Genomic DNA, 26838 nt, shown 5'->3' with positions numbered 1-26838 from the left:
TCGCCGCTGCCAAAACTACTCTCCTCGAGGTCTGAGCACCGCCCCGAGGCCCGAAGACGTCCATGACGATGGCAAGGTCTCGTGGCTGGCTTCGCAACGACGGAGAAACAGGTGATGCCGCCCGTCGGCGCCGTCCAGGCCACACGGCGTCCGTCGGGGTCCACGATCGAGGTTACGTCGCGCGCCGAGCCGCACGTTGTCGTCGTTGTTGACGGCGGTGATGATGCTGATTGCCCTGACCAGCCTCGTCAAGCGCTCAAGCGAGGCCCAGATGAGCGCAGCGGGCACAGATAGAGCTAGCGGAAGGCGGGGGGCGTGCCTGGGGAAGCGAGCACCTCGGACGGAGGCGGTATGAAAAGAGAAGGGGCGATCTCCCCAGCAGCGTCAGGCGGGAGGGAGCGTGGCAGGCGGAGAGGCCAACGGAAGATGCAACGTCAGAGGCGCCAGCCGAGGTTCAGGCGACGCCCAGCCAGCCTCTAGGGTACCGACGATGATCCGGCCTGCTCGGACCAAGAGCGACTAGCCAGGCACGCTGGGATGCGATGATGGGGCTTGGTTTGGGTTTCCTGCCATTGGGGCCGACGGCAGCGCCAGCAAAGCGCCGGTCCCTGCCTGGGCCAGCAAAAAAGACAGACCGGGGGTACGACCTGCGATCGACGCACGACGAGACCGCGGCAAGACGAACAGACGAGCGGCTTGCACTCGACAGCTGGCGGTGGTGGCGACCGAGGTCGTGATGGTGCTCAGGCACCTATGTTCCTGCTGGCGAGGCCATGGGGTTTGCCTCCGCATGGCCGCCGACCGACGTCGTGGACTCGGATGGCAGGCGGAGGCGGTGCCTGTTTTTCCAGCATCGAGGCGAGATCCGACGCCCTCGCCAGATTTGGATCAAGCAGGGCCAGGCCAGGCCAAGCCGTCGGGGCCTCCGCTCGGAAAGTTGAGCGTGAAATCGGCTCCACGGCGTGTTGCCCCCCCGCCCCGCCTCCTTCTCGCGCAGCCGCCGCTGACCTCGTCTGCCCCGCGTTTCCCTGCCCGCCTCTTCCTCGACCTTTTCCCGGGAACCAGCGTGCTGCACTGCGGCTTCTGCATCCCCATCTCCCCCGCCCTCATCGGTCAACGGAACGGGGCGCGCTCTCCTCGCGTTGAGCAGCGGCAGCCATGGCCTGCGCCGGCCAAACTCTTCCAGGCACGACTCAGGGACCGCGGTCCTTTGCTCCATTCCGTCCTTGGAGCGACGAACGAGGAACGCGACGACGCTGTCGGCCGCGTTGGCTCTGAGACAGGCACGTCCAGAGTACGACGTACGGAGGAGCCGATGCCAGATGGTCGGCGGCGTCGCAGCATGTGGGGCCGACGAATCAGCTTCGAGGCTTCTCAACCCCCCCGGGGCCTGAGGGTGTCTGCACCGTTCTTCCGACCGCGGACGGGGCTGCCGACGAGCGAGCGAGGTTGTCAAGCGGTCCGTCCGGCGAATCCCCTCTCCGGCCCGACCAACTCGCCGAGGAATGGAAGGAAGCATGCCAAGCGGGCGAGGCCATCGTATCTCGACCTGGCCTGGCCTGGCCTGGCCGAGTGCGGTCGCGAGTGCCTCACTGCCCGCAATAATGGTGCTTCCTTGGTAAGACAGCGCCTAGACGCCATATCTAAGTACCCGAACCCGACTCAGCCAGCCCAGCTGCTGCCGCAGCCGCAGCCACAGCCGTCGCACCAACGCCCAGTACCCAGCGATAGGATGAACATCGACCTGCTATTGTCCGCCGGCCAAGACGACTCGCCAGCAGACTTTTTCCAAGACTCTCGAGGCTGAGCCTTGCCGGCTCCTGGCAACCAAGGATGGAAGACGATGTGTTTTGCCAGAATGGTCGAGCTCGGCGGGCGTTGTGGTGCCATCTCTCGGCGCCGCCCTTTGTGCATGCCTACTTGCAACACGTCGGCCAGAGTACGTCTGAGTCGGGCGGCGAGGACTGAGCGGAAAGCTATGGCATCGTCGCGCGCCCGCACTCCTCCAGTTTTTTTTGAGACCGGGGGATGCCGCCGTCATCTCACTTGACCATCGTCAGCATGATGGCCCAAGCAATCCTTGCTATTGTCCTCCAACAGAGGAAGCTTTTGGCTCCGATCACGATGAGAGGATGGCCTTGTCTCTGTCCGCCTTAGCTTGCTTCTGTCGTCACCGGTCTGCCTGGGGCTCGTCGCGCGTTTGGACCTCCGCCGTCGAGGTGGTCAGGCCTGCGCGTTTTATCCAAGCAAGGCCGTCTCGCGCTGCGTCCTTCTCTAAGCTTTGGCCTATGTTCGATTGTGTGTTTGTACAAGCCAGCGAGCTCAGAGCGTAAGCTAGCTTGCTTCAACAGCATGCGCGCGTGGATGTCGAGGCAATCGTCTCTTTCAACAGGCTAGGAAACGAGAGTTTTCGTTGAGGGCTCACAAACGTCGTGCAAGACCATCTTCATGGCAGGATGGCTCACGCTTACCGCTCCGCCAGCTGCCCCTCCCTGGGCGTGTTGCCGGTGCGGCTGCACGAGAGCCAGCGCTGCAGGAAGCGGCAGCACACTTGTGCATGCATCTGCAAACAGCCAGGCAGGCTAGGGCAGGCAAGCAAGCAGCACCAACGCAGCGCAGCGCATGGGCAGCGGGGCAGACGGCGGCGGGATGAAGGGGGCCACCGAGAAGGAGAGATCAGAGACAGCCAGCCAAGCAGGTCACGCTCCCCCTCGAAGCCTTGCCTGCCATCATGGCATCTCCCGGCTCCCAGCAAGCAAGCAAGCAAGCCAGCAAGCAAGCAAGCAAGCAAGCAAGCTGCTGTCCTTTGCCAGATTCGCCCTCGGACCACGAGCCTGGCCGGAGCTGCAGGCCCATCTCGCCTAACAAGGTAGGGGGCGACGCGAGAGGCGACTTTGTTTCGGGAGGTGCGCCGGCAGGCCCTGGCCTGGCCTGGCCGTCGGTTTGCACCTGCGCTGCGCTGCGGGGCCTGGCGCTGTGCCAACGCTTTTTTGTGGAGCCGCCGACCTGTCCAGCTGGCCTGCCTCTGGCCTCCCCCCCGCCGCCTCCTCTGGCCGTCTGGCGACGTCGTTCTAGCCTCGCTCTGCCTCCTGGCCTCGATCTGCCTCTGGGCTGTGATGGCCTGCTGGCCTCGCCGCCTTTCGTAGTCCGCCTCCCCTGGCCTGGCTGCTACCGTACGACGGTCATCTGCTCGTCCCTCTAGCTTGTCCCAAGCGCCGCCGCCGCCGCTGGCTGCTGCTGCGTTGGGTTCTCGAGCCCGCTTTCATGCTGGAATTTCAATCGCCCGCCCGACCAGCTGCGGAGCAGCGTGCAAAGGCAGGCGGGCAGGCTGACCTGGGATCCGCGGCCGCTCACTAGAGCAGGAGCTCCTCTGCCCCACATCCAACTCGCCTTCTCCCCCCGGTCGCCCATCCGCATCGTCACCTGTGCCCGACCGCTGCCCACATATAAACGGCGCTGGTCGATCCACAGCCTTTCGAGCCATCCCTTCTTCCGCCCTCTGACCAACATCGCGTTCCGCTCCTTCGTCCGCTCCCCAACCTCTTACCTGCGCTTCGCTCCCGTTGGTCGACGACGACGACACCCCAGGCTACATCACCAGCAGCCGCGAGCCGCATCCAGCCCTCAGCCCCGTGCACCGTGGACCAGCTTCCTCTCTTCGTCTTCCCCGCATACCCAGCAGCGTCTTCTTCGCGGCCCTCTCCTGCTCTCTGCTTTCCTCGTGTCCGCTCGCGTTTCCTGGATCTGCCGTTCGTTGAAACCCGGAAGAGTAGACACAAGCGCGCTGCCGACACGCCATCCGCGATCCCTGCCCTGTATCGACCCCGACGGACTGCGACCGGGTAGCGACCGTCCTTTTTTCACCGCTGGACCGCCCACACGGAATCTAGACGATAATGGCGACCATCAAGAACGATCTCGGGGAGGACATCCTCCCCGGCTACAAGGGTGAGTGCAAAAGCCACAAGGCTGCAAGTCTGCCAGCCTCCGGTGTGATACGACCTGCACGGGGCCAGCTCCAGGCGTCCTGCCACCTGGACGTCCCGCTCCAGACCCGTCAGCGATGCTGAAACCTCCTGTTCGCTCGCCGCGATGCGCACGCTCCCGGCTTCGCATCCGCTTCCCGCCTTCCCCGCAGGCAACCTCTCCGATGACCAGCAGAAGTCGCTCCGCGAAATGTACCGGAGGCTGTTTGAGCTCTTTGAGAAGAACAAGGAGGTCTCGGCCGAGGTCGACCGCAAGGGAGGTCCCGCCGCCGTCGCCGCCAAGGGCGAGTCGTCGGCACCGCCGAAGAACGAAAAGGACGCCGGCAAGGACATCCCCAAGGACGACAAAGCCAAGGAGGAGGCCAAGAGGCAGGAGGAGCTCAAGGAGATGAACGAGTTCATCGACAAGTACGGTGGCCCCATCCTCCAGAGGACGGCGTGGGAGTTTACAAAGGTGAGTCGTGCAGAGCCCTCGGGCGGCACGGCGACGGCGCATCCGCTCCACGGACGACTGCGATGTCGCACCAACCGAGCATGGTCGCTGACGCTGCCGCGCGATGGCCTCCGAACCGAACCGCAAACAGATGGACCACATGGACACGTCGCTGCTCCGCTTCCTCCGAGCGAGAAAGTGGGACATTGACCGGGCCCTGGCGATGCTGGCCGCGGCGTGCAAGTTCCGCCTAGAGAAGGACGTCGCCGGCATCATCTTCAAGGGAGAGGAGGGCCTCCAGGACGTCCCCGGCTTCCTCAACCAGTTCCGTCGCGGCATCTCGTACATCAAGGGCAACAGCACCAAGGGAGAGCATCCCATCTACTTTATCCACGTCGCGCGCCACTTCACCAGCGCGCAGAAGCATGAGGTGCTCCAGCAGTTTGTCTTGCTGGCCATGGAGAACGCGAGGCAGCTGACGACGCCGCCCTATGAAAAGGCGGTCGTCGTGTTCGACCTCTCGGGCTTCGGCCTCAAGAACATGGACTGGCAGTGCGTCCTGTTCCTGGTCAAGTGCCTCGAGGCCTACTATCCCGAGTCACTCCAGCGCATCTACGTCCACAGCGCCCCCTGGATCTTCAAGGGCATCTGGCAGGTGCTCCAGCCCATGCTGGACCCCGTCGTGCGCGACAAGATCAAGTTTAGCAGCAAGGCCAAGGACGTCGAGGACCTGATTGCGCCCGAGAAGCTGCGCAAGGGCATGGGCGGCACCATGGACTGGGACTGGGACTACATTGAGCCGCAGCCCGACGAGAACAAGCTGCTCAAGGACAAGGCGACGCGCGAAAAGATCGAGGCCGAGTACCGCGAGCTCGCCGACGAGTTCGAGGAGGTCACCAAGAAGTGGATGACCGAGGGCAGCAAGGACGAGGACACGCCGGAGCTCTCGTACCGCCGCGAGGTCCTCGCCAAGCAGATCCGCCTCAAGATCTACCAGCTCGCCCCCTACACGCGTGCCCGCAACGTCTACAACCGCGCCGGCATCCTCAAGGACGACGGCTCCTTCCACTGGGACTATCCGCAGGTCAACGGCAAGATGGTCTCGCAGGACGTCAACACCCGCCACTGCTACGGCGCCCTCATCAAGTGGCTCCAGGACCACAACGAAGACACCCTCGAGGACTCGATCGGGCACCAGAAGCTCGCAGAGTTCTCCACCGACGGGTCCATCAAGAAGTCGTATGGCGGCGGCGGCGGCGCCAAGGCGGGCGGCGGCGACGACGCCGACAAGAAGAAGAAGAAGTCCAAGGCCGGCAAGGAGGAGGAGGCCGCCGCCGCGGGTGCCGCTGCCGGCGCTGCCGCGGGTGCCGGCGCCGCTGCTGCTGCGTCGTCCAAGAGCAACGGCGACTCGAAGCTGAGCAAGAGCAAGAGCAAGAAGAAGGCCAAAGAGCCCGAGCCGGAACCGGAGCCGGAGTCCGAGTCGTCCACATCCGAGTCCGAGTCTGAGCCCGAGCCCGCGCCAGCACCTGCGCCAAAGAAGAAGAAGTCGGCGTCCAAGGCCACGCCCAAGGTGGCTGCCCGCAAGCTTCCGAGCGACGACGAGGCCTCGGACGACGACCACCACGATGACGACGACAAGCCGCAGACCTACACGGGGGCCGCGATGGGCGCCGTCACGGGCGTCGCCGCCGGTGCTGCCGCCGCCGCGGGAGCCGGCCTCAGCTACCTCACCGGCTCCTCCAAGAATGGCCAGGCCGCTAACGGCAGCGCTCGCGGCGCGCCCAGCACCGCCTCGCACCAGGACGACGACGACTACGCTTCGGCCAACGAGCAGGACCACTATCCGGATGAGGACCCCGAGTTTGACGAGGAGGAGGAGTTCGACGACCAGGCCTCGGACTACTCGGACGAGTCCATCACGCCCGAGACGGCCGTCGTCCCGAGCTACATCCAGAGCAAGAATGTGTCTGCGTCCAACTGCCGCATCGACGACAACGACTGCCGCGAGGACCTGGCCGTGGTGCGCGAGGCCATGGCCCTCTTCCTCAACTCGAGGATGAAGGAGGCCGAGGAGCTCTGCATCGAAGGCGCAGGCACCCGCCTCTACAAGGCCGAGGGCATGGCGCTCATCAATGCCGTCAAGTCGATCCTCACCTTTGAGCCCGAGGACTTTGAGTCGGCCATCCTCTGCTGCAAGCACTCGATGAACATCGCGTCGTGCCTGCGCAAGAAGCAGGGCACCATCAACAAGCTCATGGGCGGCAACAAGATGTCCAACTTCCGCTCCATGAGCCTCGTCCAGCTCCACGCCGAGCTCGTCTACGCCGAGTCGCAGCTGCTCAAGTCGGTGCTCGGCATCTTCTACTCGGGCGACAGCATCGCCTTTGTCAAGCAAGCCTTTAGCCTCCGCGCCGCCTACTTTACCATGCGCGAACTGTTCAAGTTTGTCGAGCAGACCGACGCCGAAGCCGAGGAGGCCCAGATCTCCAACAAGCGCTCCAACCACCCGACCATCGACCAGGACTTCCGCTCGGGCGTCTACCTCGGCAACGGTCTCTGCTCGCTCGTGCTGTCGATGCTGCCCACCAAGATGCTCAAGATGATGGAGGGCTTCGGCTTCGTCGGCGACCGCAAGTTTTCGCTCGACCTCTTTGCGCGTGCCGGCGGCTGGAGCAAGAACAAGCCTCTGCCCACCATCTCGGCCGACGAGGAGGGTGTGCGCCGCCCGCTCTGCGACATTGCCATCCTCACCTACCACCTCGTCATCTCGAGCTACATCCCCGTCTCGGACGTCGACTTTGAGTTCGCCGACAAGGTGCTCTCGTGGAACCTGGTGCGCTACCCCAACGGCATCTTCTTCCTCTTCTTCAGCGCCCGCCTCTACGCCGCCCAGGCGCTGCCGGAAAAGGCGATCGAGTACTTCCGCAACTCGATCGAGAGCCAGCGCGAGTACAAGCAGCTCCACCACCTGTGCTTCTGGGACCTCTCGCTCACCTACCTCTGCACCTGCGACTTTGCGCGCGCCTACGAGTGCTACGACGTGCTGTCGCGCGAGTCCAACTGGTCCAAGGCCATCTACCAGTACGCCAAGGCCGTCATGCTCTACGAGACGGGCATGGACGACCGCGCCAAGAGCGCCACCATCATGCGCACGGTGGCCAAGCTCACCAAGAAGGTGGCGGGCCGCCAGATCCCCTTCGAGACCTTCGTCGCCGTCAAGGCCAAGAAGTACATTGCGCAGCAGAACCGGCTGCCGCTGCCGGGCCTCGAGTTCTCTTACCTGTGGCACTGCATCGGCCAGACGCCCGTCTTCCTGCTGGTGGAAAACACGCTGACGCGGATCGACGAGTTCATCGACGAGCTCGAGTCGTACGAGAACCCCAAGTCGTACGGCACGGGCGAAAACGAGTACTGGTCGTCGTACTGCCTCGCCTTCTTCCTGCGCGGCGTTGCGCTGCGGTTCGTGGCGTACCCGGAGCCGCAGACGCTGGTGCGCCTGCCGGCCGAGGATTCGGTAGGCCCGATCGAGGAGATCCAGGCCGACGCCATCCAGTCGTTCAACAAGGTATTTGAGAACGGCCACCGCCTCGACGAGGTGGACCGCTACCTCGTCTACTTTGCCCACTACGAGCTCGGACGCCTGCGCAGCTGCATGGGCCAGGACAATGCCGCCAAGGACGAGTTCCGCAAGGTGCTGTCGGGCAAGCCGCTCGAGGCCAAGGGCAAGGGCGGCCTGACGGGCAGCGGCAAGGCCAACTACCTGCTGAGCAACATGTGCCAGGTGCGCGCCCACGCCGCCATGGAGACGATGCGCGTCCAGCGCAACCGTTCGCGCGGCTCGTTCTTCAGCGGCGTCAATGGTTCGCTGGCCAGCCAGAGCATCGGCGGCTCGGTCTCGACGCGCTCCAACTCGCTGGCCTCGGGCACGAGCCGCAGCATGATGTCGAGGGCGACGACGCAGTCGAGCCGCTCGCGCGGCAGCATCAAGAGCGGCCGCGGCTACGACGACGACGTCGAGTACGCCGGCGGCAGCGGCGCGCACCCCCAGCGCTCGCGGTCGACGACCAACCGATCTGCGGGCACCGACTACTCTCGCCGCCGATAGCGAGTGCCTGGCCGCCCGCGTGCCCCTCTTGCGTGCCCCTCTTGCGTGCGCTCCGACGATACCCTACGCTTCCTCGCCTCTTTGTCTCTATCCCGATTCCGACTCGCTCCCTTTCTGCCTCTTCCGAAGTAATCCTTCCCGCCCCGCTCCTCTCCCTGGCTTGTTGCACGGTTCCCTTTGGGCCGCTTTTAGGTTGTCGATGCCCTCGCTTGAGCTGCTTAGTTTTCTATCCGTGACCCCGTCCCTCGCCCCGCCCCGCCCCGCCCCGCCCCGCCTCGCCTTGACGTGCCTCGTGGATCTGTAGATGATGTTGGCGTGGCCAACGTGTAACTGAATCGTGTCTCTGCACCACGGGCGAGCAGGTGCATGCCTCTGCCGGCAGCCGACAGAGAGTCAAGAGTCTGACCGCGTTGGTGTGGACTTGGCGTCGATCAGCAGCTGGAAGGAATGACCTGGCTGAGCCCGCAGCGATGGCGGGGCGTTGGGGCGGGGGGGACGGCAGCTGCGGCGTTGAGGGAACGGGTTGGACCGATGGATGGCCCAGGACGAGCACCTTGGACCGCCGGGTGAACCCTCGGAACCCTCGTCGCGGCTCCGAAGTCGAGGAGAGGCGGTGGTGTGCGATGGAAGTACCCGTACGCGTAGCCTTGGCGGCCGAGGCAAGGCGAACACGTACGTTACGGCAAGCTGGCAGGCGAGAGCATCTGCATGGCGTGATAGAGAGACGGCGGGCGGGGACGGCTCACGGAAATTTGAGCGAGGCGGGTGCGGTCACGCAATCGAGCGCCCTCTCCCTCTCCCCGCTTTTCGCCGCTTGACCTGGCCTGGCCTGACCTGGCCTGGCCTGGCTGCTCCACGTCCAACATGGCCAGGCCGCGGCCAGGCGGGCGATGGCGTGCTCTCTCTCGCTGTTGCACATCCTCGTTGCCCGCCCCGCCTTCTCTCCTCGACCCTCCCCCCACGCTCCTGCCGCCCGGGCCTCCTCCACACCACACCGCACGTCGACGGTCTCGAGCAAGCGGCCTTTGGCAAGCGGCCGAGCAAGGCGCCATGACATGATGGCCTGACCTGCCCCGCCCCCCCCAGGCCTCGCTCAAACGTGGACATCGCACGCAACGAGGCGACCAGGCGCCCCACGTTGACCTGCCGCTTCTCGACAAGGAAAGGCTATGTCGCCGGCCAGGTTTCGCTTTCTTCTTGCGCTGGCGGCCCGGCTCCTCCTCGACTTCGCATCGAGGCCCGGCCTCGCCGTCACCAAACGGTCAGGCTAGGCCGTACGCTTGCCAAAGGCGGAGCGCAGCGCCGATGTCGACATCGCCCAGCTCACCGGACCGGCCCGTGGCATGGGCATGACTCCACCCTGGTTCTCGACCCTCGCTCGCCTGGCCTTGCTCGCGACGGATGGGCCATCGATGACCTCGGTACTTAAAGGCCAGCATGGCGAGCTGTCCCATCCTCTGCCCACCCGCTTGCCCCGCCCATCTCCAACCTCCCAACACATCTTTACCGTCCTGACGGCAACGGCTCTCTCGTCACGACCCATCTCTCCGTCTAGACCGAGTTCATCGTCCACTCGACGCCGCCATCCCCGCCCCCCGTCGCGCCACCATGCCCGCCTCTACCCTCGACATCCCGGCGTGGACGCCTCCCACCCCAACCCAGCAGAAGGACATTGACTGGGCGCCCCTCCGTACCCTCGACCTGAGCAAGGTGACCGGCGACGACTTCACCGACGTCCCCGCCGACGTGGTGCAGGAGGTGGGCGACGCCTTCCACCGCGACGGCTTCATCTACGCCGAGAACCACGGCTTGTCGTGGGACCAGGTGCTGCGCCAATTTGCCATTGGCCAGTACGTCTTCAACGGCGTATCCGAGGAGGACAAGGCCAAGTTCAAGGCCGACATCCTCGGCACCGGCAGCTTTGTCGGCTACAAGGAGCAGGGCCACTGGAAGCTCAACGGCATCAAGGACCGCATCGAGCAGCTCAACTTTGGCTCGCAGTCGTACAGCCCCGAGGCGAGGCAGAAGCTCTTCCCGCCCTCGATCCAGGAGCTGCTGCCCGAGATCGAGGCCTTCGCCGTCTACAACCACCGCGTCATCCTGCGCAAGATCCTCTCGGTCTTCTCGCTTGTCCTCAAGCTGCCCGCCGACACGCTGTGGAACCTGTCGCGCGACCCGGAGACAAAGGGCCTCGACCTCCTGCGGTACGCCATGTACCACACGCCGCCCAAGGAGGACGACGCGGCGCTCGGCGGGGTCCGCCTGCAGGGCCACACCGACTTCAACAGCGTTTCGATCCTCTGGAGCCAGCCCATCACGTCGCTCGAGGTCCTGATGCCCGACAATGTGTGGCGCCTCGTCAAGCACCGCGACAATGCCCTCGTCATCAACGCCGGCGACGCGCTCGCCTTCCTCTCGGCCGGCTACCTCAAGCAGACGATCCACCGCGTCGTCGCGCCGCCCGCCGACCAGGCGCACTACACCCGCCTCGGCATCTTCTACTTCGCCCTGTTCAACGACGACGTGCCCCTCGAGCCGCTGCTCGAGTCCGAGGTGGTCCGCGAGGCGTACGCGGCGCGCGGCACGGGCTACTGGGACGACCGCAAGGCCCAGGGCCTTCCCGTCCCCACGGCCGGCGAGTGGGAGCGGCTCCGCGTCAAGGCCTATGGCCAGATGGGCGCCAAGAAGGGCGATGACGGCCACGATCACGAGGAGATTGCCGGCCAGAAGATCACGCTCTACAACGACACGAAGGCACCCTCGCAGCAGCAGCAGCAGCAGCAGCAGCAGCAGGCGGCCCAGCCGCGGGCGATCCGCGCCTAGGCACACACGCCTGGTCCTCGGTCCTCGACCTCTATACCCGCTGCCGTTGCTCGCTCATCTGCCGCTCCACCGGCGTCCTCGCCACGTCTCCGTGACGAGGCAGGTGCGCGACGGCTTGCCTCTCCCGCGGTCTAGCCTATGCCCGCTCTCCTTTTCCCCCCGCCTCGTTCTGCCCGCACCTCGCCCCCCTGTATTACTATGTTCAACAGCATGTCCCCCACGCATCGTCCCGTCCATCTCTGTTTCCACCCTCCGTCTCCAGCATCCAACTGCATCCTGACCCCCCCTTCCGTTTCCCCCGATTCGCTTGTCATGCTCTGTGGGCCTATTTGCTTAATGCGCTCGCCTGCAAACCATCATGGCTAGACAGAGCCCTTCATGTCACAGCCTTCCGTCCTGTGCAGTGGCTAGCAGTATGGATGCTGTGTTCCACACGGTGGATCGCGTCGCAAACTGAGAGAGGGCGGGCTCCTGCGTGACATTCTCTGATCTCGGTGAGCGGTCCTCGCCAAGGCAACTTGGCCGAGCGGAGGTCAGCATAGAGTTGCGGGCATGCAAGGGAAAGCTATGTAAAACTTCTCGCGAGGGCACCCCGCACGCCGGACAAGCAGCTTGCTTGCTGGTCGAGTAACACTCAGAGAGCAAGAGAGTAGCGTAGTAACTAGTTAGTAACTTGTAGTTTAAGAGTGGCACAAGCAGAGGAGGCGGGACAAGGGGTTCTGTATGACGAGGAAGAGCCAACACTCGAAAAGAAAGCCTGCAGACGCGCACGCCCCTCGCGCAATTTGCACTAGGTAACTTTATTTCCAAAGACCCTAGATTGGGTGCCGGCGGCTCTGACGAGGATGGCCCAGTCCAGCATGAGCACCTCACCTTCGCTTCGCTCCACCATCATCTCTCCAAGCATTCCCTCTTCACGGCGCTTCCCCTCACCTGTCGCAGACAGAGCTTCGTTCAGCAATGCTCGACCCATCTTCGCACCTTGCGTCCGCCTCGCCCGCTTCCCCTTCCTCAGCTCTTGTCCAAGGAACTGAGTCTGCGGGTGTAGCCGCAGCCCACTTTACCGTCGCAAACGAACCTCTTGACAAGCTCGTCGACCCAAAGAGCAGCGCACTCCTTGGCTATCGCAGCAAGCACTCAAGCTCCTCCTGTAATGTAAGGACTCCGTCGGGAATCAAAGAGCTACAGTCCCACGGTCTCCGTACTGGCTCCATCACGTGTGAGCCGGCCTCGCCGGATCGGCTGCGCGGCCACATTTGCTCGCTCCTGCCCTATCGACGGTCCATCGATAAAAAGGCAGACATCAGCGCCGCCCTCGCCCGTTTCACCGCCATCTTCCAGTACGAACCTGGACTCAAAGCAGACTACCTACGATTCAAGCGCGCCGTGTCGTCGCAAGCCGACGAGGCTGGAGAACTCGCACGATCATCGCCACAGACCGACGCCATCGCTTCCGACCCAGCCTCGTCAACGACGGCGCGCGCAGAGCCTTCCGAGGTCAGGACTGGAAAGCGCAAGAGGGACTCGTCGCCCCCGCCCTCACCTCCCACAGCAAACGTATATGCGACTTTCTCGTACGAGGTGGAAGGATCGCAGTGGGTGGTCCACTTCACCCACTCGCCCGCTCGCCCCCTTCCGAGCACCGTCTCTATGCTCTGCAAGGCCGAGACCAGAGGTGCCGCCTCGACCGACTCAGACCGGCAGCAGAGACGCATTCACATGGTGGAGAGCACGCTCGAACCGACATCGTTCAGCTGCGCCGTCTCTGATTTCGGCACCTGCGAGTACCACTTCCAGGCTGTCGTGGAGGCGCTACTCACCACCCTCATGCATTCGCTGCATGCTACGATCTCGGCGGCCTGGGATGCTACAGCCGTCGGTCTAGTCCATCCGGGAGGCAAAACTCCGAAACACCGGGACGAGACCCAGGGTCCCACCCATATCGGAGCCTTGGCCGACGCCCGTGCCGATACATACCTGATGCCCGTCACCGGCAAGGATCCGACCGACGAGATGAAGTGGCAGGACATCTACGCAATCCTCGAGTTTAAGAACCGAGGACGCCCAGCCCGTGCAAACACGATACGGAGGGCGAAGGCGGCCAAGTCGAGTCGAGCTGGACCCCCGACCCAGATATCACCTGACAACGATGACGACGACGACGAAGGCGACGGCGGCGACAACGACGATGTCGGCGCTCCTGGAGCCGATCATGAAGATGCCAATGTGGTCGGTGCCACCAGAGGCGTCCCTCGCGTTACGGCCATCGGCAGGCAGCGTGGACCGCAGCCTGCCCTCCGATCTGGCCAGAACTCCCGCGCGGCGGCGGCCAGCGAGGACGACGTTTCTCAGATGCTGTCCTACGTCCTCGCCATCATCGGATCGACGCCGGGATTCGCCGGCGCTTACGGCTTCGTCATCGATCGCTGCCGGTTCAAAGCGTTCTACGTCGATCCTGACCACGTCCACGCGCTCGCCGACTTCAGCATCGACCGCGAGCCTGAGGCAATGTTCGACATGGCCGGACTGATGCTCGGCATGTGCATCGAAGGCTACTCGGGCTTCCAGCGATACAGGCGCGCCGTCAACATCGAGGCCGGTCAGACGCTCTACGTGCAGCTATCTCCCGAGGAGGCGGCTTCGGAGAAGCGTTGGTACGACTCGATCAAGATCCGAGAGCAGCCTGAGCTCATGTTCTGGCATCGAGGAGAGCTGGTGCACCGCAACACCCAGGTGCTCAAGGCCGATGTCAAGATCAACAACGAGGAAGAATGGCAGACGGTCATCATCAAGGTCAGCTTCCTCGCCGAGGGCGATCGTTACACGGAAGGTCGGGCGCTCCGACGGCTGAACTCGCCGCCCGAGCCTGCCAGCGATGCGGCAGAGGATGTCGCCCGGCACGAGGATGAGAGGGCCAAGCAGGCCGGCTATCCGCAGCTCGTGACCCATGGGGGCCTCTTTTTCTCCGTCAAGGAGGCCGACCTGGGTTCGTGGGCTGTTGTTGTGCCCAAGCGCGAACCCACCACGAACAAGAAACCGATCTCGGATCGGTTCGGCGAGGGCTTCTTTTCGGTGGACTTCGACAACGGCCTGTTCGCTCGAGCGACCCGTGCCGGCCGGCAGCCTGTCGTGGTGGTGACCAAGTTCCAGGAGTCGTACGAAATCTCCCGCACCGTGACCTGGCTGCTTCCGGCCGTCATTGCCGATGCCATCGCGGTATTGCACGTCGTTGGCCGCCGTCGGGGCGTGGCGCACGGCGATATCTCGGATGGCAACCTCCGGTTTGTCAAGCCTCCGCCGAGCGGATCCAAGACGCCGCAGCCCATCAAGCCTACCGATCCGCCCCTTGCCCTGCTAATTGACCTGGGCGAGGCTTGGATCGACGGCGTGCAGGGCGAGGGCAAGCAGGAAGAGCGCAAGTCGTTCTCGGGGACGTCGGCGTTCTGGCCACTCAAGATGCACTCGAACTACTCAATCCACGAGCAGATCTCAAAGCTCAGCAGATCCTCCAAGTACGCGGGCAGAACCGAGAAGCTCAAGGCGCAGCTGAAGCCCCTCGATGTCAATGATGACATTGAGTCGTGCTTCCTCTTGCTCTGCTACGAGCTGACGAAGAGGCTTGGGCTGGCGCGCTGCGACGAAGGCGGCAAGCTTTGGACGAGCGAGACGGAGCGATGGGCGAGCATGAGGTTGCAAGACCGCGGTCGAGAGTTTGGCAGCTCGGATCGCCGGTTCGCATACCTGGCCGACGTGTTCTCCGACAAGCGCGGGCTGTCGCAAGGTATCCGGGCGGCCGAGCAGCAAGCGCCCGACGACGATGCCGGCAAGGTACTCGACCTCGTGGCCGAAGCGGTGATGGAATGCCACGAACTGTGCGGCGAGGGAGGCAAGGCCATCGAGCGCGAGGCTGAGAGGATCATGGCGCGGCTGCGACTGCTGGCAGCGCAGCTGCAAGAGTACCGCGACGTCGACTTGGCCGCAGCCTTTGGACCGCCCAGGACCTGAAGCAGGCACCCACCCTGTATTGCCTCTCCGCCCAGGGCCTAGCAATGTGTCCACTGCGAGATCCGATAGAGTCCGGTGTGATGTTTGAACGCTGGTCGAGGTCGGTTGGCTGGCCGTGGTTGAGGGTGGTGGCCCGGGCGCAGCGGCGAGCGGGCGCGTGTGGAGGCGGGTGGGCCACGCTTTTCTGTCTGGCGGCGACTTTTGCCAAAGTTGGCCTGGGCGGCGCCCTCTTTCCCTTCTTCCACGACCCCCCCTCTCTCTCCCTCGAGGCCAATGCCCGGCTCCTCGCTATGATGCCATCAATAGGGACCTCCTCAGACACGCCGCCCCTCCTTCATTCAACTCGGTCCTCCTTGAGCAACAGGGACGAAAGCCCCCTCCAACCAAACTCGCTCCGCCAGCTCTTTGGCGCCATACGGCATGGCAGCCACCGCCTCGAATCACTCGATGCACTTCTCGATGCCTTCGTCTCCCCCTTGCTCAACTGGTATGGCCAAGATTGGCTGCCGGCGGAGCTGCGCCCACCTGCGCTCACCAAGCCAGGGCGCCACAGTGACGCTGCCCCCCAGATCGACCTCGCCACCGTCGCCGCGGCCCAAGAGGCCCTCCTGCACAGGGTAACAGTCGACTGGACCGACGTCCTCGACGACAAATCTCTGCTGCACCCGCTACTGCGCCTTTGGTTCTTCGGCTGCTCTCCTGCGGCCTCTGACGCCACTGGTCCTGCTCAGCCGGCACGCACAGAGCACACGCCAGCCATCACCGTACTTCAAGACGGCGGCCATCTGACTGCGGCACCTGACACCTCGGTGGCACTCTCGACGCTGCGCTCGAGGAACGGCCTACTGCAGCTCTCGGCCCTGAAGGCTCTGTCGGCCGCCCTTTCCACCAGCACCGGGACCGAGCCGGGCCCGGAATCCAACCATCTGGCCACTCGGGAAGCCGTCCTGGATCTGTGCCGCATGGCAGTTGATCATCTGTGCCTACCGGCCATCTTCGAGTGGACAAGCCTTCACTCGAACGCAGCCAAGCGCTCGCTTGCTTGGCAGGAGGCCGTACGCCTTGGCATTTCCCTGCCCGATCGCCTGGCCAACTTCACGCGGGGCGAAGTCGACGTGGCGTTGCGCCCGCGAAGCTGGTGTTCGAGCGTGGTCGTGCCTGGCCTCGTCGGCCTGCTTGAATCGTCTGACAGCGGCCATCAAGAGGCGAGCTCGGCCGCTTCCGAGGTCTTGTGCCGGCTCGATCGAGCAGCGTTCCTATTCCCTGCAGCCGAGCAAGTTCCGGGCCACGACGGTCACCACAGCTTCTGGCCGTCCCTGCTCTTGGCATGTCGGCGAAGCAGGGCGCTTCAGGCCGAGGCTGATTTTCAGCGGACTCTCTTGCCCACGAGCTTCGCCCGCGCATGGCTTGCGTCCGTCGCGACCTGTCCGGTTGCAGTCCAAGAGCGCATCGACGAAAGCCTGTTTGCCTACATCGACAGCATATTCAAGTTGCGCGATCTCCAACACTTGGTCGCTCCTCAGGAGCGCGGCAGTCCAGGCAAGCAAGGAGCGACCCTCTCGAGCGGCGAGAGCGCTGACCTGCTCGCGGCCGCATGCCGACTGCTCCTGTCATTCTACCCGACAGCAGACCCGTCGCGCGACGCCGACCGAGGCGATGCAGCCAAAGACGACAACGAGGGGGACGATGAGGTCTGCGATTGGGACGAACGAAGCGTCCTGCGCGTCTTTGAGAGGGTCGCGCTGGCAGGGAACAGTTCAATGGGCCTGCTGTCCCTCCATTTTGGCCCTGCCCTCGGATGGCTGTTCAGCACATGGTTGAGGTGCGAGCAGGAGCAAGCGCTGCAGCGGGATGGCGACGACGATCTCATCCACAGTGCGCTCGAGGCCACGATCAAGGCCTGGTCGCATCGTGGTCGAGTGCGGGCCGCCGGCCTGGATCAGGAGCAATGTAAGTCTTTGCTCGCGAGACCGGCCTGCCCTCCGTCGCCAAACTTTGCACTGACCCTTGCAGCGTCGCTGGTCCCGTCCATCCCAATTCTTCGGCAGATCTGACATTGCTCCTGATCGGCCTGCTAGCCTCGCAAGCGCCCGCTTCCTCCACGATGATGCATCTGGCGAGCTCTGCGAGCTTCCTGGACGGTGTTTCGTGCCACCTCGAGCACGCAGACCCCCACGTCCGCCGCACGGGAATGCTGGTCGCCGAGATCGTCAGCGCGAAATCAAAGGCGGGGGCATCGACGTCAAAAGCAGAGGCCAAGGCGCTCAACTTTGGCCGAGCGGTCTGGGACGGCATTGGTCAAGGCAAGGAAGAGGCCCGGGTCTTGCGGGCGCTGCACGATGCCTGGCCGACTCACTGCCGTGTCATCGATCAACACCTCCAGCCCCTAAAGCCCGTCGAAGCGTTGGACCGTTGCCTGCAAGCCTTTGGCCTGGGCTCGACAAACGAGGTCAGCCCAGCTATCAGGCTGCAGAACGCGGCTGCCACTCTGGCATCGGAACCTAGAGCCGCGCCGCGCACGGTCCGGCTTCCGGTTCTCCAGCCTCCTCCGCCCCGCTCGTCGGCACCTGCAGCAACCGGGAAAGCTCGTTCGAGGCCATTGATCACGCCGCTGTCCGACGACGAGAGTCAGGGGAAAGACGATCAGCCGCTGCAGATGTTTTCATCGCCAAGGAAAGGTCCCAGATCTGCGCTACGCCAACGGCACGCCGATCGAGTATCCGACAGCTCCTCGGGCGACGACAACTCTTCGGACGATGACGACGATGACGCCGGCGACGGTCGGCGAGATGAGCAGGGGCAGCGCGACGAGGTGACCCGCCTCGCTGCCGACCTCTCGGGCATGGCGCACGACGAGGCCGCCAAGCTGACGCGCACTGCCGGACTAGACGGCTCCTCGCCCTCGGTCGCCGCCGACGCGTTTGATGCAACGCGCGAGGCGCACGCGCCGGACTTTACACGGAAAAAGGGGCTGCGGCCGCCGGTCTACATCAACGAGCTGGCGCCGCTCCTCAAGAGTGACGACCGCGCCTCGATCAAGCTGGGGCTCAAGAGCTGCGCCGCCCTCGTGAGACGCAAGGCGGGCTGGGGCGGCGAGGTAGAGGAAAACGCCGTCGACCTGGCGTTTGCCCTGTGCGGGCTGCACAACAACCTGAGCATCCGCCGCCTCGACGAGCGGCGCACCGAGGCTCTCGCGGCCCTCTTTGTCGCCTGCCCGCGCACCGTCGGCGGGTGCCTGACCGAGCAGTTTTTCAACCACCAGTACTCGATGGTGCAGAAGCTGTCGATGCTCAACGCGCTGGCACAGGGCGCCATGGAATTGTCGGGTCGCACGGCGTCGAGCTTCGGTGCGGGCGCGGATGCGGGTTTTGGCGCCGTGGCCGAGACGATGACGCACGCTGCCATCGACCGGGCGAGGCAAGAGGGCGAAAAGCACGTCCCTGCCATCCAAAGGTCCAAGAACCTCTCCATCGGCCAGCCAACGTCCCGACGCGGTGCGATGGTGACGCCCATCGCTTCATCGTCCTCGATGTCCACCTCGGCATCCGGTGCAGCGGTACGGGCGGCGGCGGCGGCGGCGATGCAGCAGCGCAACGACTTCGCCAGGCTGGCGCCGCAGGTTGTGCCGTCGCTGCTGCTGCGCTTCTCGGCGCACCTGGCCGATTTTCAGGAGCGCAGGGCGCGGAGACGGGCGGGCGGCTACGCCGGCATCAATGTGTCTGGCCTGTTTTCGCCGACGCTCGTCTCTGCCCTCTTTGACACGCTCGCGGTCCTCGTCGACCTCTCGACGGGCAGCGATCAGTTCCGCACGACGCTCTCGTCGACGACGCTCGAGACGTGCCTCGCTGTGCTGTGCGACCCCGTCGCCTTTTCCCCGTCATCGTCCTCGTACCGCACCAGCAGCAGCAGCAAGAGCGGCGGCATCCTTGGCGGCGACCACGACAATGGCGAGGGCGACGGCGCGCGCGATTCGGGACGGACGAGGATCCACGCCTCGGCCTTCGCACTCGCCCTCATCGTCCTGGATCGAAACGCGCAGCAGGACGCGTGCGCCACGCTCTCGTCGCGCGCCCCTCACCTCGTCGAGGCCCTGGCAAACGTGGCCGAGACGACCTTTACCCTCGCCGAGTCGCGCCGCCGCGCCGCTGACGGCACCGCCGCCAACAGGGCCGTCGGCAGCGACGAGGCCAGGCTCGCCCGCAGCTGCGCGGCCATCCTCCTCGTCCTCGACGAGGTGCGCGAAAAGCGCCAGGCCGAGCTGCGTCAACGCCTCGGTGTCGTTGGCTTCTGAACGACGCCGCGCCGTTCGGACGGTCGGCCGACGCGGGGATGCGGGTCAGGGTTTAATAAGTCGTCATGGGCGGCATGGTGGTGGCGGTGGTGGTGGACGGGGAGGGAGACGAGCGATACAGATACAGGGGCGATCAAGCCCAGCGGAAGGAAGGTTGCGCAACGCGACGAGCAGGGTGGAAGGGGCGCAACGAGGAACGACGAGGCAGCGACGGGTGGCGTCGGGCCTCTTCTACCGCCGCTGCCGCCGCCGCCGCCGCCATCGCCACCACCGCGACCCACCGCTCACGTCTTTCGCTTCTTGCTCTTGCCGCCGCCTGCGGCGACCGACGGCGTCGAGCCGCGCGAGCTGGCCCCGCCGCCGTTGCCGTTGGCATGGACGTCGGACGCTCGTTTCTGCAGCCAGACGGGACAGCGACGACAGGAGGGCAAAGGGGGGAGGCAGCGCTTTCTGCGTCAGTCTACCTTTATCGACGCCGCATGGGGAACTCTGTCGCTCCGCGACCCGCGAGAGCCGCCAAAGCGCGGGCTCGCTCACCTTGCCGCTCTTGCTCTCCTCGTCGTCCTTCATGATGAGGAGGAGCAGGGTGTTGCACCGCCTGCCAATCTCCTGGGGCGTGCGCGACTTGATGAACCAGTCGAATCGGAAGCCGGGAAAGGCGGCGGCGTCGCGCTTGATCTTTTCGTACACGTCCTCCTCCTTGAGGCCGTACTCTGCCAGCTTGACGAGGAGGAAGCGGTCCTCCTCCTCGCTGTAGCTCTTGCCCTTGGCCTGGCCGTAGGTGAGCTTCATCTGCGTCAGGGGGGCGCGGTACGAGTTGACGCGCTTCTTGAGGATCGACTCCTGCGCCTGCTGCTTGGCCAGCTTGGCCTCGCCCTCCTCGATGCGCGTAATCAGCCGCTCGTGGTCGGCCACCTCCGGGTACCGCTCCCAAAACACGCGCGAGTACTCGCGCACCTCGCGCTCCGTCTTGCTGCCCTCGGGCATCTCGGCCGTGATGGCCGAGATGGCCTTGCGGCCGTAGCGCTCGCACCCCTTGATGAACGACTGGAAGTCGCGCCGCGTCCACTCGGAAAAGCCCTCGGCCGCCAGCTGCTCCTTTTCCTCCTGCTCGGCCTCGGTCAGGGGCTCGGCCGCGTCGATGACGGCCTGCTCGTCGGCGCGCTCGCGCTCGACGTCGTCGGCCGTCTCGTCGTCCTTTGGCTCCCGCAGCGGCACCTTGTAGTCGATGCTGCGCCGGTAGGCCGCCGTCTCGCGGTCCTGCAACTCGATGAGCCGCTGCGGGTAGAACTGGAAGTCGTTGACGTTGATCTGCCGCGGCGCCCGCGGCGCCCTGGGCTGCGCCGGCTTGGCCGTGACGCGCATCGCGTCGCGGTAGTAGCTGTCGACCGAGTAGTTTTGCTTGCGCTCGCGCTTGCTCGGCTCGATCCACAGCTGGCCCAGCGGCTTGCGCTCGGAAAAGTCGTTGCCCTCCCAGTTGTAGACGGTGTCGCTCTTGAAGTTGTTGAGGTCGTCGAGGTTGAGCGACTGGTACTTTTGCTGGAGCTTCTGGGTGCGCTCCTCGCCGCGCGAGATGATGGCGTCGATGTCGTCGTTGACCAGCAGGTCGTCCTTGGACTTGATGATCTTCTCGGCGCCGTGCTGGATCATGTCGACCAGGTCCTCCTTGCTCTGCTGCGCCTTTTGCTGCTGCTGCGCCCGGTTCTGCTGGATGACGAGCTGGTCGAGGCGCAGCTTCTGCGCCGCCCGCTCCAAGATGCGTTCCTCGATGGCGTGCTCGGTGACGAAGCGGAAGACGTAGACCTGCTTGGTCTGGCCGATGCGGTGGGCGCGGTCCATGGCCTGCAGGTCCGCCTGCGGGTTCCAGTCCGAGTCAAACAGGACCACAATGTCGGCCGTGGTGAGGTTGATGCCCAGCCCGCCGGCGCGCGTCGTCAGCAGGAAGACGAATTTCTCGCTGCCGGGACGGTTGTACTCGTCGATGGCCGCCACGCGGTCCTCGTGCGCCGTGTTGCCGTCGATCCGGCAGTACTCGTACTCGCGGAAGAGGCAGTAGTCCTCGAGGATGTCGAGCATCCGGCTCATCTGCGAAAAGATGAGGACGCGCGAGCCCTTCTCCTTCATGCTCTTGAGCAGCTTGTCGAGGATGACCATCTTGCCCGCGTTGTCGACGAGGTGCTCGTCGGTCGTAAACGGCGGGCCGGGCTCGGCGCCATCAAAGAGGTACGGGTGGTTGCAGCACTTGCGCAGCTGCATGACGATGTTGAGCAGCCGCGTCTTGCCCTCCTTCTTGCCCACGCCGCCGTTGACGGCGTCAATGTCCTTTTCGAGGATCGACTTGTACCACTTGCGCTGCATCTCGGTGAGGCCGACGAAGACGTTGACCTCCTTCTTGGGCAGCAGGCTCTTCTCGACGTCGGCCTTGACGCGGCGCAGCAGGAAGGGGCGCAGAACCTTGTGCAGCTGCTGAATGACTTGGTCCTGGTTCTCGTCGCCCTTGCCTTTGAACCACGATTCGAAGTCTTCCGAGTTGGAGAAGACGTCGGGCTGTCGGGTGCGCAGAGGTCGGATGAGGCGGTTGGGAATGGGGCGGAGCGGAGCACAGCAGAGGAGCGAGGGCGAGGATGGTTCTGTCAGCCGCAATCTGTCGGGTCGCGCGGCAAGCGGCCTAGGGCCCCGGCACTCACCAGCAGGAAGTTGAGCAAGCTCCACAGCTCCATGAGGTTGTTCTGCAGCGGCGTGCCGGTGATGAGGAGCCGGCTGCGCGAGTTGAAGGCGCGCACGATCTGCGAGAGCATCGAATCGACGTTCTTGATGCGATGCGCCTCGTCGATGACAATGTACTCCCACGACAGCTTCTTGAGAGCCGACTTTTCGCGCAGGCACATCTCGTAGGTGGTGATGAGGACGTCAAAGTCCTGGGTGAGGAGGTGGTCCTGGATCACCTTGGTGCGGTCCTCCTTGGTGCCCTGCATCGTGATGACGTTGAACCCGGGCACCCAGCGCTCAAACTCGCGGCGCCAGTTGTCGAGCGTCGACTTGGGCACCACGACGAGGTGGAAGCCGGGCGTGTCGCGGAAGTTTTTGAGGTAACCGAGAAACGAGATCGTCTGGAGCGTCTTGCCCAGGCCCATCTCGTCTGCCAGGATGCCGTTGATGCCGTTGTGGTAGAGGGAAATCATCCAGTTGAGGCCCTGGACCTGGTAGTCGCGCATCTTGCCGCCCTTGACGTAGGCGGGGCTCTCGTTGAAGACAAAGGCGCCCTCCTCGGCCTCGTCGCCCTCCTTGAGCAGCTCCTCGTCCTCCTCCTTTTCCGTCTTTCTCCTGCGGTTGTCGCCGCTCCTCTTGCCCTTCTTCTTGGACTGCTCCTGCGACTCCTCGAGCATCTTTGCGAACTCTGGGTCGCGCCCTTTTTTGATGTCGATGAAGTGCTGGAAGAGCTCAGTCTGCCCGAGGAGGTAGCTGAATCGCTTCATGCTGTCGGCCAGCTTCGACTTAGACATTTCCTCGCGCGTGTTTGCCAGGTCCTCGTTCTGCGCCGCCCGCTTTACCTGGTCGCGCCTCCGGGCAGCCGACCTCTCTGCCTTTTCGCGCTCCTTTTCCATCTGCCTGGCCGTCTTTGTTGGCGAGCCCATCTGGACGTCGCCGTCATCGTCGATCTCGTCGTCGTCGTCGTCGTCGTCAGAACGCTGCTCGGCGTCCGAGTCTGGCGAGCGGCTCTGCACCCTTGACGCCGAGGCCGAGGCCGAGGGAGCTCGGCTGAGGTCGGCGCTCATGGGGACGTAGTCGGAGAGCTTGTCCTGGTCGTCCCACGCCTTGCCATTCTGCTGGAGGATGGGCGGGATGGCGGACGGCTTTGCGCCGTTTCTCGGCGTGTCAGTCATGGTCACGGTCGATGCTGGGTAGGGTAGGGCAGAGCGGCGGCACGAGGGTGGGCGAAGAGCCGGCTCTCGGGGCAGGTGCAGAGCGGTGTATCTCCGAGGACCGAGTGCACGTCAGAGGTGGTGGCAGAGGCGAGCTGAGGTGGGCAGAATGCGAAGCGTAGAAGAGTGAATGCGAGTGGCCGGGGTCGTGAGCCCAGCAGTGTGGTTGAAGAGGTGCGGGTGTAGGAGGTCTCGAGGAGGGTGGTGGACGTGGAAGCGAGCGTGTGCGAGTGGGTGGAAGGGCAAGCGGACAGGCGGGAGGTTGAGGAGAGGGATGGAGGCTGTCGGTAAATAATGAAGTAGACGAGGTGATGGCCGTGGTGGTGGTGGTGGTGATGGCGACGAATGAGCAGGCAAGCGAGACGAGGGGCGGAATGGATTTTTCTCTCGACCCGGCGCACGTCCAAGCAGGGTCGGCGAACGTAGGGGGGGTTGGTGCGCACAACCAGGCAGGCAGGTAGGCGGGGGGCGGCGGCGAGGTCGAGGAGCGTGGAGGCGGCCAGGACGAGGGGAGCGGCAGCGAAATGAGCGCGCCGCCACGAGCGAGCCGCGCCGCCTGTCCGCCTGTGCGCCGGACCGCCCGATTTCGACTTTCTTCCTGGCGGGGAGGCAGGCCAGGCCCGCCCGTGTCAACGCGTCTGGCCGAGTTGAGAGGTCTCCTTGGCCGCGCCCCCTCGCGTCCGCGTTGACGACCAGCGGGAGGGCCGCCGTCGTTTCGGCTCGGCTCCGAGGTGGACCCGTCTCGATGATGAGCAAAAGTGGAGGTTGCGGGTTGGGCCGAGCAGGTTGAGGGCCGGCCGGCCTGCCTCTCTCTGACGTTGCACCGCCTGCAGTTCTTGGCAAACGCACAATTGGCCCCTCTGCTCGCCTCCTCTGTCTGTCTGTCTCTCTCTCCCTCTCTCCCCATCCGTCCCTCTTGCCTTTAGCGACGTCAATCAACGCCCCTCTATCGATAGGCACGCAGCCTGGACCAGCACCGCCCTCCCCTTCGCCGCAGCACAAAGCAGCACAGCCCGCTCGCACGCAAGTCGGCTCAAGTAGCCTCCCAAAGTACCGCTCCACCCATCCCCCTTCTCGTCTTGTCGTCACTCCGCGCCACCACTACGCCCGCTTCATCGACCAGCCTCCTCGTTCAGATACCCTCACCACCCCGTCTCGATACCACTCCAGCCTGCCCGCATCCATGGTGCTCTCCACTTCCTCCTCGACGGCCACCATCCCCAACGTGGTGGCCACCCACCTCGTCGGCGAGCGCACCCTCCAGATCGCACGCGGTCAGCTCACCCTCCAGCCCACCCCGCACGCCATGGCCAAGGCGTCCGCCGCCGCTTCCCCAACGACCTCGCCAAACAAGATGGGTGCCGATGCCGCCCTCCCGTCCCATCATGGCCAGACCGACGCCAGCATCGACCCCAACCTGCCCATCCTCCTCCTCTCGGTGGGCAACGCCACCTGGCCCCTCTACCCGAGCACCCTCTTTGGCACCCACGACAAGGACGAGACCCTCTACACCTTCCTCGCCGAAATGGCGCCCCCAGAGGACCTAGAGGACAGCGGCGCCGTCGGAGCTGCCGCCACAGAGCAGCAAAAGGACGCAGTCATGCAGCCTTCCGACGCAGTGCCCGCCGGTGGTCAGCAATCAGCTGGCCCAGGTGCAGCAGCATCGAGCGAGGCCGCCCTGCCCGCGACTAAGGCCAGCTCCTCCGCCACCTGGATCCGCCTCACGCTCCCTGCCGCCGTCTGCGCGTACAAGTCGCCTGTCCAGACAGGCAGGGACAAGATGGAGCAGATGCTCATCAAGCACGGCCTCCTCAAGGACGGCTTCGCCGCCGCCGCCGACGAAATCGCAAAGAGCGCCCAGCAGTCGGGCCAGCAGTCTGCCGACCAGATCCGCGGTCGCACAGAGAGCTACCTCGCCTCGAACCCCGCCACCGCCTTTCCAGCCTCGTTCTCCAGCACCACCCGGAGAGCCGCTTCCGGGGCGGCTGCGGGTACCGCCACTGCCGCTTCGTACACCCACGCCGCTTCCGAGGCCATCTCGGATCTGGCCCACAGCGCCGGTGCGGCGGTCGGCAAGGCTTTCGCTTGGACGCGCAGAGCATCGCACGACCACAGTGCATCAACCTCATCTGCCGGCGACGAAGAGGCGGCAGCGGGAGGCGGAGCGGCCGCTGGAGCCGGAGCGGGGGCGGGAGGTGGCGCCCGTGTCGAACGTCGCCCCTCGACCGGCCGACGCATCTCGCTAGAACGATTCGGCTTTGGACGATCCAAGAGCCCCAACCCGCACAGCGCAGCCGCGACGGCCTCGCCTCCTCCGGCGCCTTCGTCTCAGCAACAGCCGCAGCAGCAGCAGCAGCAGCAGCAGGAGCCGCACCGACCGCCGACGCTGCACACGTCAAACCCAAACTCGCAGCTCTCGACAATCCAGTCGCTCGGAGAGGCCGCCGAGGGTATAGCCGCCGGCACCATGGCCACCGGATCGGCCACGCTCGAGTCGATGCACAAGGTCATCGAGCACGACCACGGCCCGCAGGCGGCCGCCGTGGCGGGCGATGCCGGAGCCGCCGCCGCCAACACTGCCCAGGTCGGCTGGGACGCCACCGTGCTCACCTCGACCGTCGCGCACGGCACCATGGCCGGAAAGGGCGCCTACGACCACGCGGGCAAGCCCTAGCGGCCGGCGGGCGGGTGCAGGCCGATTAATGTCTCTGCTCTGATCTCGAGCACCGTGTCCTCCCCTCTCCGTATTTTTCCGTATCTCGTTAATCTCTCGTCGGTCGTCCAGTGTCGAAAGGGAAACAGGTTCGTCTATTGCGTGTTCAAAAGGGGTCCGCGTCTGTGGTCGAGCGTCGTCGGAGGACGACTCAGGTAGGGCGGCGAGCCAGTCGGGTCGAGGAGGGGGTCCGCAGCCGTCGAGCTCCGAGTCTACCAGAGACTTGCTTGCTCCGGCTCAGGATGTAGCCGGGCGCCGCGCTGTGCCGCACCAGGCTCACTTCTGGGCGAGCTCGCGGTACTCGACGAGCCGGAGCAGGTTGCGCTGGAGCATGGCGATGGTCGTCTTGCCAATGGCGGGGAGGTACATGCCGGCGCGGGTGCGCACGTCCTTTTCAAAGTTCTTTTCGCTGGAAAAGTTGACGCACGTCGCACCGGGGCGGATCCAGTCGGTGGGGATCTTGTACGACGCCGCGGGCACGCCAGAGATGACGACGTCCGAGGCGCGGATGCACTCCTCGGCCGTGAGCGCGCAGGCGCGCACGACGTGGTGCGGGCGC

At 64.8% G+C, this 26838-nt stretch overlaps 7 protein-coding genes across 7 annotated transcripts in view; 5 read left to right on the top strand and 2 right to left on the bottom strand.

The window, feature by feature from the left end:
- Nucleotides 1-3896: 3896 nt before the first annotated feature.
- PFL1_02027 (uncharacterized protein) lies at nt 3897-8524 on the top strand (the record flags this gene model as incomplete). The annotated part of the gene is made up of 3 exons (XM_007879538.1): nt 3897-3948; nt 4139-4440; nt 4571-8524. 3 exons carry the CDS (start codon nt 3897-3899, stop codon nt 8522-8524), a joined length of 4308 nt encoding a protein of 1435 aa, XP_007877729.1.
- Nucleotides 8525-10132: 1608 nt separating this feature from the next.
- PFL1_02026 (uncharacterized protein) lies at nt 10133-11347 on the top strand (the record flags this gene model as incomplete). The annotated part of the gene is made up of 1 exon (XM_007879537.1): nt 10133-11347. One exon carries the CDS (start codon nt 10133-10135, stop codon nt 11345-11347), a length of 1215 nt encoding a protein of 404 aa, XP_007877728.1.
- Nucleotides 11348-12307: 960 nt separating this feature from the next.
- On the top strand, nt 12308-15352 carry PFL1_02025 (uncharacterized protein; the record flags this gene model as incomplete). The annotated part of the gene is made up of 1 exon (XM_007879536.1): nt 12308-15352. One exon carries the CDS (start codon nt 12308-12310, stop codon nt 15350-15352), a length of 3045 nt encoding a protein of 1014 aa, XP_007877727.1.
- Nucleotides 15353-17112: 1760 nt separating this feature from the next.
- Nucleotides 17113-19643, top strand: PFL1_02024 (uncharacterized protein; the record flags this gene model as incomplete). The annotated part of the gene is made up of 2 exons (XM_007879535.1): nt 17113-17302; nt 17401-19643. The coding sequence occupies 2 exons, from the start codon at nt 17113-17115 to the stop codon at nt 19641-19643; spliced, it is 2433 nt and encodes an 810-aa protein (XP_007877726.1).
- Nucleotides 19644-19927: 284 nt separating this feature from the next.
- On the bottom strand, nt 19928-23527 carry PFL1_02023 (uncharacterized protein; the record flags this gene model as incomplete). Its single annotated transcript, XM_007879534.1, has 3 exons — nt 19928-20038; nt 20181-22190; nt 22331-23527. 3 exons carry the CDS (start codon nt 23525-23527, stop codon nt 19928-19930), a joined length of 3318 nt encoding a protein of 1105 aa, XP_007877725.1.
- Nucleotides 23528-24749: 1222 nt separating this feature from the next.
- PFL1_02022 (uncharacterized protein) lies at nt 24750-26240 on the top strand (the record flags this gene model as incomplete). Its single annotated transcript, XM_007879533.1, has 1 exon — nt 24750-26240. The coding sequence occupies one exon, from the start codon at nt 24750-24752 to the stop codon at nt 26238-26240; it is 1491 nt and encodes a 496-aa protein (XP_007877724.1).
- A 315-nt stretch (nt 26241-26555) lies between these two features.
- Nucleotides 26556-26838, bottom strand: part of PFL1_02021 (uncharacterized protein) — a gene marked incomplete at both ends in the record, with an annotated part of 2243 nt that continues 1960 nt past the window's right edge. Inside the window, one exon of the mRNA XM_007879532.1 lies at nt 26556-26688. Coding sequence (XP_007877723.1) covers nt 26556-26688 — 133 coding nt within the window. The remainder of the gene's footprint in view (nt 26689-26838) is intronic.

This window comes from Pseudozyma flocculosa, assembly GCF_000417875.1.
Source record: "Pseudozyma flocculosa PF-1 unplaced genomic scaffold scaffold00005, whole genome shotgun sequence".
NCBI lineage: Eukaryota > Fungi > Basidiomycota > Ustilaginomycetes > Ustilaginales > Ustilaginaceae > Pseudozyma > Pseudozyma flocculosa.
This window is presented reverse-complemented; position numbering and strand designations above follow the sequence as displayed.